The sequence below is a fragment of the Notamacropus eugenii genome, chromosome 1, assembly GCF_028372415.1.
Source record: "Notamacropus eugenii isolate mMacEug1 chromosome 1, mMacEug1.pri_v2, whole genome shotgun sequence".
Taxonomy (NCBI): Eukaryota; Metazoa; Chordata; class Mammalia; order Diprotodontia; family Macropodidae; genus Notamacropus; species Notamacropus eugenii.
Genome location: NC_092872.1, coordinates 299294935 through 299316874, shown reverse-complemented (window position 1 = coordinate 299316874; position 21940 = coordinate 299294935). Strand labels below are relative to the sequence as shown.

At 35.8% G+C, this 21940-nt stretch overlaps 1 protein-coding gene across 3 annotated transcripts in view; it reads right to left on the bottom strand.

Moving 5' to 3' along the window:
- Window positions 1-15150: 15150 nt before the first annotated feature.
- TMEM260 (transmembrane protein 260) overlaps window positions 15151-21940 on the bottom strand; it is a 101528-nt gene continuing 94738 nt past the window's right edge. For 2 of the 3 annotated variants that reach the window (XM_072629302.1, XM_072629303.1), the window contains exon 16: window positions 15151-19746. In XM_072629302.1, the coding sequence (XP_072485403.1) occupies window positions 19492-19746 (255 nt within the window). In that variant the 3' untranslated portion in view covers window positions 15151-19491. The remainder of the gene's footprint in view (window positions 19747-21940) is intronic. The other variant, XM_072629304.1, reaches the window with a different exon arrangement.

The following is a 21940-nucleotide window of genomic DNA, read 5'->3' as shown; positions in this document are numbered from 1 at the left end:
ACTACATTACTGCTTTCACTTAGGTATGTTTCTTTTGCTTGTTCTTCCTGAAATTATTATTATTTTATTGCATTATAATCTATAAAATATTTTTAGTATTTTGGATATTTTATATTTATTTCCAACATCTCTGTTTATTGTCTATTTTTGTAAAAGTAACACATGGTCCTGAGAAATATAAAATTTAGTGATCTTATTCAGAAAGCACCATTAACCTTTTAACTCTAAATTTTCCAAAACTTAGTTTGGTTCTATAGTTGCTTTTGTTTATCTCTTTGTCAGATTTGTACAGCTATGACAGAGGAATATTGAAGTCTCTCATTATTGTTTTCTTAATATGTTTTTTTTTTATATTCAGTTTTTTTCTTTATGCATTCAGATGCTATGTCCTTTGGAACATGGAATTTTATATTTATATTGGCTCTTTATGGTTCCTTTAAGCATAATGAAATTTCATTTTTATCTCTATTGATACTGTGAAGTCCTACTTTTTGCTTTCCTTGGCAACATGATTATATCTTCTGCTTTTTGTGATTGCTATTCATTGGTTGTATTGTAAATTTTGTTCTAGCTTTTCATTCTGATTCTGGATATATCTTTGCTTTTTGTATGTACGGTTTTCCTTTCTTAGCCATTCTGCCACTCTTCCATTTTATTGGCACTCTTTCATTTAGTTATGATATTACATTCACATTTAAAATTATGAAAGTCAGGTTTTGGTTTTCCTCTATTTGTTTCTCTATTAGTGCCTTTAGAAATAATTTTTAAAATCTCCTCCATCTTTTAAGTCAATACTTTCTCCCAACTATTAGTTATAATGAAACTACTTTAATGTGACCCTATTCAACAAATCTCATTTTTACCTTCACAATCCCCCCTCACATTTGTTAAATATTTCCCTACTTTTGGAGGTTTACTTAAGTTATTGATTTATTTTTCTATTATTTACTTAGTATTTTTCCCTCTTTTTCCTTTTCCTTTCTGAGTTAAATAGTAATTCAATATTTTCCCCTATTTTCCTCCTCTCCAACTTCTTTTGTTTGTGAACTTTCTGAACCTTTTTTAAAAAAAGATTTCTTTACTTTGTCCTCTTCCTTAATTCTTTCTGTTTACTCAGTTTTATTCCCTGATTCATGGCTTACATCTTTTTTTTATTCTTTCTTCAATATTTTTGTGTTTTTCATGGGATGAAATCTTCCAAAATATCAGGTTTGTGTTCCCTCTTCTAAGAAATTTCTATTTTACTACCTTTATTTTTTAATAATTTTTATTCCACACATAACTATCCCCCAAAATGGGCATCTCTATATACAAAAGGGAACAGAAAAAAAATATTTACATATGAAACCATGAATCTCTATTATGTATAGCTTTTTAAGGAAATATTTTTAAAATTCAGTTTGACACTTCCAAAACAGTGCTGTCTTGCACTTTCTTCTGAATATCCTTCTTATGACCCTCCATTCTTTCCCCAAAATTTCTCCATCCCCCTCCACTGAAAAGCTGATCTAAAAATAAAGCTCTTGGAAGAAATAAAAATGGTCAAGCAAAACAGATCCATAAACTTGTCTTAAAATATATGTCACATTCTACATGCTGCTTACATCATCTCTACCTACATCAGAAGGTAATAACTTGTTTACCATGGGTACTTCGGAGTCATGATGGCTATTGAATTAATTGTTTTTCTTTACAATGTTAATATTCTTGTATAACTTGTTTTACTAGTTTTGCTCACTTCACTGCATCAGTTCATTTAAGCCTACTCAAGTTTCTCTGAAACCTTCGTTTTCATTATTTCTTATTGCACCATTTCTTATGATGCAGTAACATTCCAAAACAATATATGACATAATTTGTCCAGCAATTTCCCAACTGCTGGCCATACTCTTTCACTCCAGTTCATCACTACAACAAAAAGAGTTATGTGATATAATTTGATATATATGTATATGTATGTATACACATGCATCATATGTATGTGTGTACACACATACACTTCTTCAAAAAATTTTTTCTTTGGAGTACAGTCTACATAGAGGTATCACTTCGAAAAGGGTATACATCATTTAGTAACGTTTTGGACATAGCTCCAAATCACTTTCCAAAATGGCTGTAATTTACAGATTCAACAACAGTGCTCCATCAACATCTTCCCATAGACCCCTACATCCAATAATTCTCATTTTCATTTTTTGATTGTCTTTGTCGTTTTTGCATTTGGTTAGATGGCATGGATTCCTTGCTTTCAGCACTGCTTTTCATATTCTTTATCTATTGGGAAATGGTTTGTGTTCTTGTATATTTGAATCAGTATGTATGTACATATATATGTATACACACATTATCTGACCTTAATCAGAAAAATTTGCTGCAAAGTTTTACCTAATTAATGGTTTCCCTTCTAAGTTTACTTGTATTGATTTTATTTATACATGAAGTTTTAAATATTAAGTAACAAAAATTGTCCATTTTGCCTTTTGTGATCTTCTCTCTTCCTAGTTTAGTCACTAACTCTTTCCCTATTCATAGTTACAAAAGATATTTCCTTCCTTTCCCCTCTAATTTGTTTATATTTTGATCAATTTTATCTAGGACATCTATGCATTTGGAGCATATATGGACATATGTATAAGATCCAAACCTAATTTCAGTCAGATTTCTTTACAGTTTTCCTGGTAGTTTTTGACAAATAGTGCATTCTTACTCCTTACCCAGTAGTAGGGGATCTTTGGATTTATCAAAGATTATGTGACTGTGTTTTTTCTCTAAATTATTTATCTAATCTATTACCATGGTTAATTATTTTTTGTGGCTTAAACAGTACTGGTTTTGATGTTTACTGATTTGTATATAGTTTTTGAGATGTGATATTAATAGGCTATCTTCCTTAACTCCTTTCCCTTGAGATTCTTGACATTTTTCTCTTCCATATGAATTTTATGATGTATTTTTCTAGCTCCTTAAATTAAACCTTTGGTAGTTTGATTTCTGTGACATTGAATGAGTGCATTTATTGAGGGAATACTTTCATTTTTATTTATTTTGGCACTACACAATAATCATAAATTAATCCCTCCAATTAAGAATTCTTTTTAAAAAATTTTGATAGCATCAAATGTCATTTTTGATAGCACTTATTGGACATTTAAAACTGGATGTCCTGGAGAGATATTGCAAATTTATTTCCAAGGTAGGACTCATTATCTTTTCACAAAAATGCAAACTTCTTCTGAACTTTATGTAGTATCATTCTTTCAGTTTTCCAGACTCATAATTTCAGAGTTATCCTTGATTCCTTACTCTTCCTCACTCTACATATCCAAACACATGACAAATCTTCCAATTTCTACCTCAAAGACATCTTTCAGATCTGACTTCTCTCTACTATCTCAGTTAACATCTGAGTTCAGTTCTATTGCACTCCTCACCTAGATTATTGTAACAGCCTCCTCATTGATGTCTCTATCTCAAATAGCTTCCTACTTCAGACTATCTTCCAGACTGACGCCATTAGACTGTCAGCTCATTGAGAGTAGAGACTGTCTTTTGCCTTTCTTTGTATTTCCAGCACTTAGTGCCCAGTAGAAAGTAGGTGCTTAATAAACGCTTATTGACTACATGGTTTTTCATAAGCATATCTCTGGCCATGTGACCTTTCAATTCAATGAATTCCAGTGGCTTCTTATTGTCTCTAGAATCAAAAATAAACTCCTTTAATTTCTAAAGTTCTTCATAACCTTACTCCAAACTCTCTTTCTAATATCACTGGATATTATTTTCCTTTCTGCACTGTGATTCAGTCAGCTGTCTTCTTCACAAACAATACTCCCTCCCTCACTGTTTGCTTATCTGTCCTCCATGCCTGGACGGCCTCCCACTTCCACTTCATAGGATCTCTCTCTTTCTTCAAGAAGCAGGTCAAACACCACCTTCTACAAAAAGTCTTGTAATTCCCTCAATTGCTAAAGACCTTCCCCTCAAATTACCTTGTATTTATTCTCTTTACATGGGGTTTGTATATTTTTATATATGTTCTTGCTTCCTTATTAAAATGTAAGCTCCTGTACAATGAGGATGTTTTCATTCATTGTATTGTCCCAGGTGCCTAGCATAGTACCATTTAATAGGTGTTTAATATATTTTTGTTGATTGCATTTCACAAGATTCAGTGTTTTCATCACACTTGTTTTTTTTGTAATATTTAAGACAGTTTTATAATCACTTTCACGGTTTAGTACTCATCTTCCCAGTTTTAGGATCCTCTCTATTGATTTATCTGTGCTCTCAGTTTTTGTTGAGTTGTTTTTTTCTTAATTTTATCCCTTATATTCCCCTTTTGGCTACTTTCAAACTGGTAAATACAATTCTGGGTTCATAAATTATCTCAGTTTCCTTCCATGTTGCAGGATTTAGCTTTTCCATGTATCTGTTATGAGCAGGCTCAGGGGAGACATTACTGACTAGTTAGATTTTACTACCTTCACTACTTTTTTTCTTCAGTCCTGACACAGGCATATATGCTATCAATCTGCCCCTAACTCTCTTCCTTTCTTTCTCTGACTGGGCTGAATCAGCACCTGCTTCTCTTTAAAGCATTGGTTGAGGAGAGCATTCCAGGGTCTACACAGCTTTGGAGGTCCCCAACCAAGGACTTCTCCAAATAGAAGGTTATGCTTCTTCCCAAACTCTAGCATGGCAGAATTTGCATATTCCAATTATTGTGGAGTAGAGGAAAACTAGGGGGATGAAGTGGGCCAGCGAAGGCTCTGCAACAGGAAGGAATCCCAATGTGGGTTTTAAGAACAAGCCCAAGGATAGGTCTGTGCCATTTTATGCAGCCTTGTAGAGATTCTGGACGTTAGTGGAGAAGGGGTGCTTAGTGAGTGCTTTAAAGATCAGTATTCTCTAGTGTGAATCTGTAAGGATTTTTGTCTCATCAAAGTTTTCTCCTTCTCTCCTGTGGTTTCAGCTTGAATTATCCCACATTTATCACATAATTCCTTTCTATAAAGAGTGGCTTTGGGAAAAGTTACTGCTTATGTGACCCCCAAACTGGACATTTTTCTCTTCTTATATGTGTGATTTCAACCTAGAGTTCACTTTTATTGTCATTAATATTTAACAAATGCCTTCTTTCCTATTCCACTTCTACCTTGCAACATGTTCAGTCACCATTCCTGCTAACCATCAGGAAGCTTGAAGTACAACTACCTGTAGCCATGAAAGTGATGATTACCTTAATTAGTTGCTAAACCAGAAGAGTTGATGACTCAGGGATTTACAATGAGAAATTAGGAAAAATTTCCTAATTAGATATTGGGACAGAATTCAATGGAGAAATGAAAGATGTGACCCTCCCTGTCCTTTAACTTTGAAGTATGAAGAATACTTTGAATTGTTTCCTGACAGCCAGATTGAAGAGGGGCAACTCCACCAGACCTCCACAAGACCATAAGTTCATGTTTCCTCTGTGTCTCTGTGGTTGTTCTTTCTTGCTCTTAGGTGACAAAGTGTATCAAAACAGAAGTGACTAGATGATCTTGTGAGTTTTGAAATATTTGCAGATCTTCAGCTGTTGTGGTGATATTGTCACCTGGAATGATGGTGGTACCAATGTCCATGGGCACAGCATCAGCAGTGGCATCCACCAGAGTGGAAGTGGCTAACAGCAGGAAAGCTTCTATAAAATGATGATAATGATAATGGTGATGATGATGAGAATGATGCTGAAGCTGATAGCTAGCATTTATACGGTGCTCTAAGGTTTGCAAAACACTTTCAAAATGCCACTTCATTTTACAAAGGAATTTTGTTACTCTCAGGAGGTACAACCCTGGTCCATTTAGGTCAATTAACATTTATTAAGACCTTAATATTCATCCACCAAGTACTGTCCTAAAAGCTGAGGATGTAAAAAAAGGCAAAAACATTTCCTTGTCCTGAAAGAACTCATAATTTAATACAAAAGACAACATGCAAATTACTATGTACATTCACAATATATCCAGTGCTAATAGAAGGCAATCACAAAGAAAGGTGCTGGTGGGGAACTGGGCAGGGGGAAAAGAAAAGACTCTAGAAGAAGGTAGGATATGAGTAGCATCTTTTTCTAATGTTTATTTATTTATTTTTAGTTTTTAACATTTGCTTCTACAAAATTTTGAGTTCCAAATTTTCTCCCCATCTCTCCCCTCCTGCACCCCCAAACACTGTGCATTCTGATTATCCCTTCCCTCAATCTGCCCTTCCTTCTATCACATCCCTCCCTTCCCTTATCCCCACCTTCTCTCTTTTCTTGTAGGACAAGATAGATTTCTATACCCCATTACCTGTATTTCTTATTTCCCAGTTGCATGCAAAAACAAATTTTAACGTTCATTTTTAAAACTGTGAGTTCCAACTTCTCTCCCTTCCTTCCTCCCCACCCATCCCAACTGAGAAGGCAAGCAATTCAATATAGGCTATATATGTGTAGTTTTGCTAAAGACTTCCATAATAGCTATATTGTGTAAGACTAACTACATTTCCCTCCATCCTATCCTGCCCCCCATTTTATTCTCTCTTTTGACCTTGTCCCTCCCCAAAAGTCTTCACTTTTAATTACTCCCTCCTCCCATTACCTCTCCCCTCTATCATCCCCCACACACCACTTATCCCCTTCTCCTCTACTTTCCTGTAGTGTAAAATAGATTTTCATACCAAATTGAGTGTGCATGTTATTCTCTCAAGCCAAATGTGATGAGATTAAGCTTCACTTTTCCCTCTCACCTCCCCCCTTTTCCCCTCCATTGAGAGAGCTTTTTCTTGCCTCTTTTATGATAGTTTGCCCCATTCCATTTCTCCCTTTCCCATCCCAATATATTCCTCTCTCACCCCTTAATTTTATTTTTTTAGATATCATCCCTTCCTATTCAACTTACCCTTTGCCCTCTGTCTGTGTGTGTGTGTGTGTGTGTGTGTGTGTGTGTGTGTGTATAATCTCTCCAACTACCCAAATACTGAGAAAAGTTTCAAGTTACAAATATGATCTTTCCATGTAGGAATGTAAACAGTTAAACTTCAGTAAGTCCCTTAGGATTTCTCTTTCCTGTTTACCTTTTCATGTTTCTCTTGACTCTTGTGTTTGAAAGTCAAATTTTCTATTCAGCTCTGGTCTTTTTATCAAGAATACTTGAAAGTCCTTTATTTCATTGAATGATCATTTTCCCCCAGAAGTATTATACTCAGTTTTGCTGGGTAGGTGATTCTTGGTTTAATCCTAATTCCTCTGACTTCTGGAATAGCATATTCCAAGGCCTTCAATCTCTTAATGTAGAAGCCACTAGATGTTGTGTTATCTTGATTGCTTCTTTCTAGCTGCTTGCAATATTCTAGCTTTGCATTAAGTCTTGCACAACCTACTTTTCTTGGCATATTATATTTTTTTCCCTTTTATGCACCCTGTGGTCCAGGAAAACTGGCTTAGTTGGCATCCCTCACACATAGCCCTGTCTTCTCTTCTGTGCTTTGGCAAGGGTTGTATGCCACCCCATTCCTCTTCCTATGGAATCTCTCTTTTCCTCTACTTCATTGAATCCCTAATTTACTTCAGAGCTTAAGAACCACTTCTAAATGATGCCTTCCCTGATCTTGGGCCCCTCTTTCTCCTCTTCCACTTTCTACCCCACTCAAACTACTTAGTATTGCTTTTTTTAAAAAATTATTTTGTGTGTATGTTGCTTCCCCATATAGAATACAAGCTCTTTGGAGATGTTTCACACTTGTTTTTGTTTTCCTCAACACCTTGCACACAGTCTGACATACAGTAGGCACTTAATGAATGATGATTGAATGAATAATGATGATTGATTGTGGCCTCATTCCAGAGTTCTTTTACACATAATTAAGGTTCTTCAAAAATTTCAGCAAAACTTTCCTTATAATGTTCAATATCCCTTGGGATTGAAAAATAAGTCTTAAAATGGCTGATAAATTGGGACAGAACCAAGATGGTGGAGTAGAAGTAGGGAACTATCTGAGCTCTCCACCTAAATCCTTCAAAATACCTGTAAAAAATGATTCTGAACAAATTCTAGAACAACAGAAGCCACAAAAGGACAGAGTGAAACAGATTTCTGGTCCAAGACAATCTGAAATGCTGACAGGAGAGGTCTATTGCACTGGGCTCAGAGCAGAGCATGGCCCTGGCACAAATGACTGGCACAAATGTCAATTGAGCACATCTCAGGGCATTGAATCATGGGAAGTTGCTGTGACTGCTTCTGGAGCTCTCAGTCTACAGACAGTGGGGGAATCCAGCACCTGATCTGGGCTGCAGTGCTGGGTGGCAGTCCTGGGGCAAGAAAGAGTGATGGTGTGGCACAGCAGGTGGCAGCTGTGGAGAGGGAATCCTACTTGCAGATCCAGGGCAGGAAAAGACTGCTTATGGTTGCTCACAGACCAGAGTGCAGCCCAGGAGAGGAGTGAACACCTCTTCTTTGATCATTTGGAGAAACTGTGAATTTATAGGTCCCTAGAGATATCTCTGAAAGCAGCTTCACAAAGTACCTGAAAGTTGGGATGGTGCACCCTCCACATAACTAGGAGCTCAGAGGTCAAGTAATTGGCTGGGAAAATGCCCAATAGGGGGTAAAATAAGACTACAGAAGGTTGCTTTCTTGGTGAAAAGGCATTTTCTTACAACAAAGAATATCAAAGCATACAACCAAAGGAAGACAGCAAGGTCAAGGCTCCTACATCCAAAGCCTCCAAGAAAAATATGCAATGGTCTCAGGCTCAAAAAGAATTTTGAAAATCAAGTAAGAGAGATGGAGGAAAAATTGGAAAGAGAAATGAGAACAATGCAAGAAAATCATGAAAAATGAGTCAACAGCTTGCTAAAGGAGACCCAAAAAAATGCTGATGAAAATAACACCTTTAAAAATAGACTAATCCAAATGGCAAAAGAGGTTCAAAAAGCCAATGCAGAAAAGAATGCCTCAAAAAGTAGAATTGACCAAATGGAAAAGGAGGTCCAAAAGCTCACTGAAGAAAATAATTCAAAATTAGAATGGAACAAATGGAAACTAATGACTTCATGAGAAATCAAGAAATTATAAAACAAAACCAAAAGAATGAAAAAATAGAAGACAGTGAAATATCTCATTGGAAAAACAACTGACCAGGAAAATAGGTCCAAGAGAGATAATTTAAAAATTATTGGTCTACCTGAAATCCATGATCAAAAAAAGAGGCTAGACATCATTTTTCAAAAAAACTGCCTGGATAGTCTAGAACTAGAGGGTAAAATAGAAATGGAAAGAATCCACCGATTACCTCCTGAAAGAAATCCCAAAAGGAAAACTGTAAGGAACATTGTAGCCAAACTCCAAAGGTGTCAGGTCAAGGAGAAAATACTACAAGCAGCCAGAAAGAAACAATCCAAGTGTTGTAGAAACACAATCCAGATAACATAGGATTTAGCAGCTTCTACACTAAGGGATCAGAGGGCTTGGAATATGATATTCCAGAGGTCAAAGCAACTAGAATTGAAACCAAGAATCACCTACTCAGCAAAAATGAGTATAATACTTCAGGGGGAAAAATGGAATTTCAATGAAATAGAGGACTTCCAAGCATTCTTTCTGAAAAGACCAGAGCTGAATAGAAAATTCGACTTTCAAATACAAGAATGAAGAGAAATATGAAAAGGTAAAGAGGAAAGAGAAGTCATAAGGAACTCCTTAAAGTTGAATTGTTTACATTCCTACATGGAAAGATGACATTTGTAATTTATGAGACCTTTCTCAGTATTAGGGTAGTTAGAGGTAATATATGTCTGTGTGTATGTATATATTATATATGTGTAGGTATATGTATATATATGTGTGTATGTATGTGTGTGTGTGTGTGTGTATATATATACATATATACATATATATGTATGTATATATAGACAGAGGGCACAGGGAAGCTGAATATAAAGGGAGGATACCTAAAAAATAAAATTAAGTGTTGAGAGGAATGTACTGCGAGAAAGACAAAGGGAAAGGTAGAATGTAGAAAAGCATCTCACTTAAAAAAGGCAAGAAAGAGCTTTTACAATGGAGGGGAAGAGAGGAGAGGTGAAAGAGAATAAGTTAGCCTTACTCTCATTGGATTTGGTTTAGAGAGGGAACAACACACATTCAATTGGGTATGGAAACCTATTTTACCCTACAGGAAGGCAAGGGGAAGAGGACAGGAGAGGGAGGGATGACAGATTGGGGAAAGGGGTAATTAGAAACAAGCACTATTTTGGGGGGACAGAAGGGAGAGAATGAAATAAAAGGAGAGCAGGATAGGATAGAGGGAAATGTGGTTAGACTTTTGCAACATGACTGTTATAGAAGTTTATTGCATGGCTACACATGTATGGCCTATATTGAATTGCTTGCTTTGTCAATGAGGGTGAGTGGGGAGGAAAGAAGGGAGAGAATGTGGAACTCAAAGCTTTAAAAATCAAGTTAAAAATTGTTTTTGCATGCAACTGGGAAATAAGTTATACAGGCAATGGGGTATAAAAATCTATCTTGCCCTACAGCAAAATAGAGGGAAGGGGAATGGGAGAAGGGGGAATGATAGAAGAGATGGCAGACTGGGGAAAGGGGTGGTAGGGGTTCACATTGTCCTGGGGTGGGAGGAGGGGAGAGAGGAAGAGAAAATTTGGAATTCAAAATCTTATAGAAATAAATGTTGAAAACTGAAAATAAGTAAATTATATATATTTTTTAAATGGCTGATAAATTTCTGTCAGTCACTAATAGTCACTTTGCACTTTGGTTAACTGCTGTTGAGAGATTAATAGGGAGTTACCTTTCATTGAAGAAAAACTAATCAACGTTTTTCACAAAGAAAAAATATACTTATATCTAAAACCACATAATATCCTGAGCAACCTTAATTTCTGCCAATAGATGATATATCAGAGTAAGTTATAAATTCAAACATCTTAGTTCATATACAGTAGCTGTCATTAAACCCAATTACCTTAATCATCTTACCTGCAACTTGGTTTTTCTTTCTCCTTTAAGGAACAATTTTAATTTCTCATCTTCTTTATCATTTACCTTCCTGATAAAAGGTTTATCACCATTTTATAACCTGGTTCCTATTAAGCTTCTACAATTTTTTGACAGACAAGGCAATTTCAAAAAACTGTTTTGCAGGGGTTTCTTTATTCCCCCCAGACTCACTTCAAAGGAGTAAATTGTGGGAAAACTCTAGTCTTAGAATGACCTCCTTTCCCAAAAGGAACTGCAGGAATCCCTCCACCTCAATTTGTAGCTTCTACAGCCAGTCCTGAGTGTCCCTAGTCTCAGTTTGTCAGGGTTTTCAAAATTACAAGGATTCCTTCTAATTTTGGAGATGTTCTAATAGTTCTCAGCACCCTTCTAAATGATAAAGGTTGTACTGCAATGAAAGAGAAGATTTTCTATTCTGTTATGGCAATGTGGAAGTCAGGTCAGGAAGATCTTTGGGTTCACTGCAATATGGAATCTTCTCAAATCCCTTTCTTTGACAGTGGGTTCAGGAGTCCATCACTTTATTCACTGTTCTAGTAACTTAGGGGTAAACTTGAATTTTCAAAGGGTGTTATTTTAGCTTTCTCTTAATCAGAACTTTTTCAAGTAAACCACAAACATGTTTCCATGTAAGCAAGGCATAGCTTACTCTATGAATTTCAGATAATCTAATCATTCTGTGAATGTCTTAAATAACTAAAATCCCTATTTAGATAATACTTAAAATACATTACAGGAGCACTTTTTCCACAGGTAAGACTTCTGAATAAAACAAACAGAAGAAAATCTCTATGTCTATCTCACTTGAAAGCATGTGATAAGCCCCTCTAAATTAAATCAACATGTACTTTAAAATGAAAAAATGGGCATCAAGATACCAAAAAATATTTCGAGGAGTAAGATATGTGAGGCCAAAGGCTTTTAGACCCCATATATATTACATTCTGTTACATATATATGATTATATAACATAATATATAATTACATTATATAAATATATACACATATATTCCACTTTTTTTCAAAAAGTGAATTAAAAGACATTGGACATGGTGAGTATAAAATAACATCACATTAAACAACATCACATCACGTTAAATAACAAATAACAAAATTAAATTGATTATATCATGACAATGACTGGTTACCAACATGAGTCATTTTTTGCATCAATTATCTAAGTAGTAAGACTACTGACTTGTTAGAGAAGAGATCAAGACCAATATGAAATTAGAAAAATTAAAATGAAAGTGTATAGCATATGATTAAAATAGTTCCAACCTAGCTTTTTAAAAAAAGCTATTAATGCAAAAATAAAAACAAGATAAAAAAAAGATGGTGGAGAGGGAATAATGAAATACATTTCTATGTAGACTGTCACTATTTCCTTTGGAAGTTTAACTGATGTAAAGTAAATGCTACAAGGGCACCGAATGAGCAAAAACAATTACCTCAGCCAGTACATACTTGATCTTCTGGCCAACTGAAAAATTATGACATCCAAAGGTACCACTGGAGTAGAACATTATCTTAGCTTTTTCAGGAGGCCTGTCCAAGCCCCTCTGAAATTACCTTCCACTTACACTGCATACATCTTGTCTGTATATAGTTATCTGTATTCTGTCTCCACCATTACAATAGGAGCTACTTCAGTGTATGTACTGTTTTTGCTTTTATATTCCTAGTGTTTAGCATAATGCTTGGCATTATGAGGGTGGGGGAAGGATAATGGGAAATCATAAAGCTTTATTTTGAAAAATAGCAAGAGATAGTCAAAGAAAATGGGAATTTGAAGAAAGTGTGGTATATGATGTGGGTGTGAAGGACATCAGCTGAATTATTTGCTCTTAAATATTTCAATAAGCTTTTCTCCACAATCACAGGGGCAGGCAGGCATGTGAGCCTACGCTCCTGGTTTCCTCTCACCACTGCTCCCAATCTTTGCCGAAAGTAGGATCATGTCTTTGCTTTTTTTGCTTATATTTCTGTTTGCCAGGAAGGAGTTACTACTTCCCTCTTTGTATAGATACTTTCCTTACACAAGACCAAGCTAGAATGGATTTCATTTTGAAACAGTGACAAAGTTCCAGTTTAGGGCCATTGGCCAGCTACATACTTTTAATCCTACGGAAACTAGCCTCAGTGGGAAAAAAACAAAACAAAACATAGCTGCACAATATTTTCCCATGCAGTTCTAGAAGGTTACAAAATGGCCTTTCTCTCAGGTGGTTTTGAGTCACCTGGCACTTGGGAGTAGTGGATTTGATTGCCATGTTGTATTCTTGGTCTAGGCCTGCACTGAATAGCCCTCAGAATTGATGGGGCTGCTGGTTGACACCTGTTCTTGCTCATTTCAGGAATAAATCTTCACTGACTTTATGACAGTCTCCCTTATATAGTCACTTTCTATACCTAAGTATTTGAATCCAAGTGCTGAGTAGCTTTTCCCCTAAGCTAACACACCCAATGAGGCCAACTCATTCCAAGAACATGTAAGGATAAAAATGGAAGAACAAATGAAAAAAATGGAAAATCTGTTTCTATTTCTATGAGAAATTATCTTCTGCATTGATGACAGTGGGGCCATCATATCTGGACTCTAACACCACAGTGTCTGATATGTTACATGGGGGGAAAAAGGAAGAAGAAAAAGCAGGTGAACCAGACCAAGTATATACAGCAGAAAGCCATGTTGGAGGTGACACAATTTTGAGGAGGGAGGGGATGCGGAGTGATTCTGAAATTTCTAAAAAAAAAAAAAAAAGGGGGGGGGGGAGGACAGTGAATGAATGGACCTTATTATTACCAAAACAACAACAAAACAAAAAAGCCAAAGGTGATCAAGAAGATATCAATAAGTACTCATTCACATACTTTTGCACTAACTGTCCCCCATGCCTGGAATGTACCTCATTCTTAACCCAACTGCTGTTCTCCACAAATGGTTCCCAAAACCCATTTTATGCAGTTTCCTGTTTTCCCCCTCTCTGTTCTAGATACTACTTAAGCACCACCTTCAAAATGAAGCATTTCTTGATTCTCTCGACTGCTAGTTCCTTTCTTCCCAAATTACCTAAATTTAACAATTCTCTCTATATTTACTTCTGTATATACTTGTAGGTGTACTTGTCTACAAGTTCCTCTTGAGTAGGGATTGTTTGATTTTTGTATCTATATCCCTAACATATACTAGATTACCTAGTACTTAACACATACCAGGTACACAATAAATGCTTGATTCATTGATACCTATTCTACCATCTCAGCAAAATCTTTTAGAGAATAATCTATACATGTATAAAGGGGCACCCTTGTTGAAAAGATGACAAAACAGGTAGACTTTGGTGAATTATAATTTAAAGCAGATCATATTTTTTCAGTAATACAATTGACTGAAAAGTATGGAGAACAAAAGGTCTCACATACTAGATTTGAGAAATTATGCAACATTTTGTATTATATCTAGCTTTTCCCTAAAACAAAATCCTAGCCTTAAAATTCTAATAATGTTCCAAAGATGCAAAATGGCTATGAATTACAGAATACCATATATTTCTACAGAATCAAAAGTGTAGATCCTTCCAAGGGCAATGGAGAACTGGTTGATGGGCATATATAGGTTGCATCTAGCATTTACCAGCACAGTGTGGTGTAGTGGATAGACAGGGTAACACTTGTCAGGTAGACCTGGGTTAAAACCATGCCTCAGACAAGGACCATGTGACCTTGAGCAAATCATTGAACTCTGGGCCTCAGTTTTTGAATCCATAAAAAGCTAGGTTGGATTTAATGACCTTTAAGGTCCCTTCCAGCTCTAAATCCATGATCCCATTTAGAATAACAGAAATATTAAAGAGAAGTGATTACAAAAGGAGGACTGGCCATATAGCTATGGCAAGAAATAACAACTATCTATTGCACCAGTACCCTCATAATACAGAAACCCATTTGTAGACCCCATCCCCCAAGCATGCTGGGTAAGTTGATCCTTTGTGGATAACTTATGAAACGATGTGGACAAGAGTCACATAGAATGAGACGATATGACTGAATTGTGATCTGCCCTCTTCTATTCAGTCCTGTATCAATGAGATCACAGAACCAATTAAGTATCAAAGCATTACACTCGTAAAGCTTTATTAAATTTTGCAAACTGTATCATATTACAAATTAATATTTGACAAAATGGACTTTTTTACAACACCCATTTCAAATTTTTTTAATAACAAAATCCAAATAATAAAGTTACTAAATGTTGAATATTATGGTTTTTTCCTACACATCTATATGAAAAACACTATTAAACAAAACAGAGCTATTTTAGAAACATGTACATAATGGATTACTATGGATACTGGCAGAGACATTTAAGGAATATTTTGTGATGATGAATCATGGGGATAGGAATGGGGTCCAACTGTGCCCTCCATGCGATCTGAACTTCCTTCAACCTCCATACTTCAACTCTGAGAATATCACAATATTAATGAAAATAAATTTCAGTAAATGATGCAGAAAAGACCCAGGGAACTTCCATTTACAAGGAGCTCTAAGCTAGCAATTATTGGTGGGCTATCTAGAATCATCTCTCTTCATCTTGCAAATCTATGACATCGTTACTTCAATTCAAGATAAATTAGTAATTTTCATCACACCTCACTGCATTTTAAAGATTAAATAAATGTAGGCCGATAGACCGAAAAGCAGTCAAAAGTATACTATTCCAAAGAAAACCTCAGGACTCGAGGTATTTTCCTCCTGTGTTTGCTCTCTGTCATCTAGGGGAAAAAAACTGCTGTTGTGGGTGCTTGATTCAGACTTACCATGCTGATCCATATTCAAACAGACTTTTAGATGGTACTGACAAATGATATCTTCATTTAATATTAGAATCATGGTGGAAGCCTTAGCTCCATATCTATGATGCTATGCCAAAATCTTGTCTTTTAATAAATGTTCCTAGAATTTCCTGGAAATTTTAGCACCTTTTTGACTCTACAACAAGTATGAAGATGATCAGTGTCTATCCTATAAAATTTAAGCATCTTCTATAAAAAATCAGATGCCTTGGTATCAGTCTGAAAAATCAGTACAGGTGACCCTAACAAAAGTTATGTTTCCATACATATATACAGAATAAAATAAATAATAATAAAATACAGTAAGTGGATATGATTCCACAAGATCCTTATATCATGTGCTTTAATACAAATCCCCCACTCTTCATGGGCCTGTTAGTAGTATGCCCTGTTTAAGCATCATTGTTGGGAACTATGGCTAAAAACTCACATTGTTTCTTGTCTATTTTATTATTTAAAAAACAATCTAACATGAAGTGGAGGTTCATACTCAACAGATTAACTATTAAATATAATATCTTACCAGGAATAAATGAATATGAAAATCAACATTCTCTATTTTTCAATTAAAATATCACTGATAATGTAATGTTTTGTCTAAAAGGACACAAAGGCTCCCTGGCTTAAAGGGATCCTTAAAAGAAAAAAAGGAAGGCAAAGCAAGCAATATTGCAAGAATTTACAGGCACTGTCAACAACTGCCAAGACTTAATGGCAGCTGATACTTGGAGCTAAGAGTTTCATGCAGCAGAGTAGTAATGGAGGGGTAGAGGTAGTCAGTATGCAGCAGGTTGGACTGTTGCCTCAGTGACTTGGGAGAGCAGCAGCCCCTACTCTGTCTCCCACACAATCTTATCATGACAGCCTCACTATGAGGACAGCAGGACAGTGGAGCATACAGTATGTCTGGCTTTCCCTTGCTCCTAAGGCCAAAGTGCAGGCAGAAGTTGGCATTGTGGGGGTTTCTATAGCCTTGCCAACCTATTCTGCTCCCAGGATGCTACTCAGAAAATGCTGGCCAAAATCTCACAAAAGGAAGTCACCTTTCCTCATTTTCCTGCAATGCATGGGGTAGTATACTATAGGGAAATCTCCTTTGTCAGATTTCATAGTGTTAAAGAAATAGTGGGAAAGAAAAGACAATTAGGGAAAACAAAAGCAATTTGCCCAACCTAACAAGATGGCATGGAACTCTTCCAAGTACTAGCGATGGGAATGAAGCCTAGCCTTCCTAAATCACATTTCCATCTACCCAGTCACTTTTTAATTTTATATGCCAATGGTATTAAATCATAGAAGCACATCTACTTTTTACCATCTCATTTTATAAAAGTCCCTTCCCTTTGCTCCCTATCTACTGATCAGATGTTGTACAATTACAAGGTAAACATCAAAGGCATGGAAATATACCAAAAAGAATAGCAAGACATCCAAGAACATGGCCTTCATTTACCATTCCTTACAGTGCAAACAGGAAACATCCCTTTGCATACATGCATCAGATATATACATCTTCTTCACATTCAAGCCAATAATGACAATCAGTCCCTGAAAAGTAAGTTTTAAAACTGTATTTACTTCCTCTTTAAAAAAGGGTAAATTGTAATCATGTACATAATTTCTTTCAAGTGGATAAACTTAAACAATTTATCAATGCTTCCTTAAATTTTTATACCACACTGAACTCCAACTGGTTTTTGTTTTAGGGTAAACCAGATTTTGGGTTCCTCCCTGTGGAGAAGTTACTTTCAAGTCAGTGAAAGTTCTTGGCCCATGATTAAAAGTCTCTGCCAATTAGTACTCAACAACTTCAATTCATTTTTTTCTGGTTCAAGATGAGTAGGAGCCTAATAGGGCTGTGATAAAAGGGCAAAAGGCACTGAGAGCCAAAAGCGGATTAATGAGCTCCTCCATTTATTTGTCTTCCTAACAGCTGAACTGTTACAACTATTGACACTCTTCAAAAGGTTCTGCTCTGAACCCTATCCAGGCTCTGCAGGCTCCAATGGACATCTTCAGATCCACAGAATGGAGGGGCAAGAGCTTCCCCTGTGTGATGCCAAAACCAACAAAGCCCCATGGATCAGGTAATGAAACTTCAGCTTTTCCCCCTTTGAGATTTATTTACTGGCAGCTGACAAGGGGGCAAATTCAGCTCGAATTGTGCAGTCAAGGCCCTGTCAAGCCTTTAGAGGCACCCTTGTCTTGAAGCACCTTCATGACTGGCATTTCACTCAAAAGCCCTCGGCACTGGTCCTTAACAGCTTATGACATCACAAAGGACACTCCAGACAGATGCCTACATGGCATCCTGCAGCATTTTAAAAGAGAATTAGTGGTTTTAATTATGGTCGTAGTATGAAAGGGAACCATGCAAGCTCCACAGGAGACCTTTGATCAGACCCTTTTGCTAGTACAATGCCACGGAACTGTGACTATTCCTAGTAAGGGGCCTTTTCTTGCTGAATGACTCACCAGTGATCTTTGAATGCAGACAAGCTTCTAGCCCTCCCTCTTCATTAGTGAGCATTTCTATACAGGGGCCTATATAGTGCTTGGAGTCTAAGAGCTATACAATTGGGGGGGAAAGAATCCCTACCGATTCTGGCCTCTTCTTAGGAAGTGCTGAAGGACTCTAAGTGACTTTATTCATTAAAACAGGTTGCTATTAATTAACTGTCATAATAAAATAAAGAACCATTATTTGCATTTCTTAGTATGTCCTCTTTGGTAGTATCTATAGAAGATGCTTGTAACAGAATTTATATAATCTTTTTTTTTTTTTTTTGCATTTTTGGCAGCATAAGTCTACTAATTACTAGGACTACCTGGTATATCTGAAAGTACAAATGGAGATAAAACACAAATATTAAAATAATTAGGAAAATGGGAAAATGTTTACTTGCCAAGCAATTCATGCAACTGAGACAAGTGAACATCAAATCAGTTTTCCTTGTTTGATAATCCGAAAGCACCGCGTAAGAGGAAACAATAACTGTACTTTTATCAGCATATCAGCAGACTGGGATTTAACCCAGAGCAACAGAACTTTTGTGTAAACAACCAGGTAATTTGAGAAAAAAAAAAGAAAGGAAAAAGTATTGAATACTGACTTATCTCTGCTCAAAATTCGATGGCAAGAAATAGAAAAGAATTTAGATTTCTTTTTAAATATGTAAATTTGTCAAGCTGACCACAGGAAACAAGGTTCCTGAGTTCTAAATTAGTAAGTTTAAGGATATGAAAATAAGAAGAATGTTAATTCTAACTTAGATTCCTATAAAACATAGAAATTTTTTGCACGATTATTTTAACAAGATTTTACAACAATTTTCTCTGAAATTTTCATTTTTGATAATACATAACAATTTTCCATGTATTTCCACCCTCATCACTAAAAGACATAAGGAACATTTCTGTGTCTTAAGGCAGGTTACCACAATACTGCTTTCATTATTTCTAGAAACTACTGTTGGCATTTCTGCTACCTTAATAATATCTTTTTCGGAAGGGAAGGAAAAGTTGGACAATTCTCAGGCCTTTGGAACATAAAGTGAGATGACACGCACATCCTTTCAAATGCTGCTTCAGACTGTTTTGGTTTTTCTTAGTCCCTGCAGTTCCCTTCTGAGGTGCCTAAGAGCCTCTAAAATATCAGCCCGCTGTGGATCATCCTGCACTTTCTTCACATAGAGGTGGAAATGTTTGATAGTCTCAGACAGCAGGACTTCAGGATTCACATCCATTTCACGAAAACGAAGCATTCTTTCACATGCAATGGCATAGTTCTTGTGCCAATTTGCTGGATGTTTCTTTTGTAGATATACAATTTCCTTATATAGCTGAAAAAGTGCATATTTAATATTTCATTGTATGAGAAACAATTCCTAAACTTAAAAAAAAACAAACCAGAAAGCACAGATAGCACACACTTTAACAAAAGCAAGAAACCAATAAAATGTAATACTTGCTGCATGAGGCAGAAAATGTGAAGATGTTACTGTAATTGTCACAGTAACAGGTGGCAAATATGTTTCATATAAAACTGTTTCTGGGCTTTTTGGATACTGCTGGGGGAAATCTAAGGCACACTGTGTTAGAACAGAATGCTCTTCCTCCAGAAAGATGTTCTGGGAAAGGGATTTAGCTGTAATTCATGGAAAGCTATTTACTCAACAGGCAGAAAGGTTGGAAACTCTAAATTTAGCTGTTAAGAGGAAAAAATATTCTTTACAGTTGGTTTACTTTTTAAAAGTGTTTCTTTAAAAAAGCATATTCCCATATTAGATTTCAACAAACTCACAATTTTAATAGCATCTTCAGGTACAACATTCAAATTTGTGTCTTCTTTAAAGTAATAAGTTTACATTTTTTTAAACTTTGGGTCAACACTATCTTCTTACTCTTAAGTGAGTTATTTTCCCTTCAAGCATTCAGATTTTGAGCACCAAAGATATTACATCTACTGAGAGGTACAACAGATTTCATTGGTTTTTTTCAGAGGAAAAAGAAGAAAGGCACCACCAAAATCTAACAAACAAACAACTGTCAGATAGAAATCTGCAAAAAACAAATGCTTACCTGCCTAATGATTTCATAGCCTTAATAGGGCCTCTATGTTTATATTAAGATTTATCAAGAGTCTGAACTTACCATTAGACAGGCTAAAGTTCAGAGCAAAAAATCTTTGCTAGGGAAAGGTGCAATTTTTGTATAGGACAACATTCACAGAATTATTAGGACAGAAGGGACCCTAACAGATTATTACATTCACTCACACTAAGCCAAACCAGACCAACTAGGGACCTTCTAACTCCAGAAAAAGAATTTCTATAATACGCTTTTGATCAGTTATTCTAATGTCTAACATTAGAACTGAAGGTTGATTGAAGGTTGTTTCTCACAGTTAACTTACATCCTTAGTTCTTCAGTTTAAGCTAATTTCTTCTAGCTTTCAGGCAGTGGAAGAGAGAACTATATATATAGAGAGAGTCACTATATATATTCCTTTACATGAAGAGCATTATTTAGTAAACTTTCAACTTCTCTTTTCTATGAGGAACAATCAAAGCTTCTCTACCTTTTTATTATAGATTTTTTCCTCTAAACATTCAGTTATCTTTGTTCCTCTTCCATGAACTTTCTGCAAGTTAAAAAAAAAAATGTACCAATTGCTCAAGAGAATGAAGAACTTAAGTTCTACGTGTCATGATCTCTGTTGCACAATCATACCATACTATTCTTTTAAACTATGTTTTGTTACTAATTCATAACTTGCTTTTCTTCTGAGATTCAGTGAAATTTATCTTCCATATCATGTAAAGCCAGTTATTTCTTATCTTGTATCTGGAGGATTTTTTTTTTAAGTGTGTTATTATATATTCTGTTATTCTGGACATTTTCAATGTAGCAAAGTACTCTGAATTTAAATCCAAGCTTCTAAGATGCTGATCATTTCTATTTCTGTTCCCTACCATGGTCTGTCATGATTTGAACTTAACAAACATGACTTCTATAGCTTATCCCCTTTTCATCTGGGTCACTGTAAATAATTATGCTATCCTTCACATACAATGTTGCTACTGATTCATTGTCAATATGCCATCTGTTCTGAACAATCTTCCCAGTAGGGGCGATGGGTATGGTGTTCACTGTAACATTCATATTGTTTTGTCTAGTGTCATGACAATACAACTGAGAACAGAGAGACAGGAACAGAGTTATAGTCATAAAACAGCAAATCTTACTGGTCCAAAGAGGTATCTATCATATGATCAGAGTCTCAATAATACTCTAACCAAGCAAGTTACCTAGCCATGGATTACTAGTCAGATTATTAACATGATAAAGAGTGCTGGGCCTCAGACAGTGCTGCCACTTGTTTTTCACAGAAACATAAAATGTGAGATGAAGGAGATCTTATAAATCACCTAGTCTTTTTATAGATGAAAGTTCAGAGGGATTAAGTGGCTTATCTAACAACTAATTAGTAATACACTCCCTCAACAGGATTTATTAAGTGTCCCTCTTCCATGT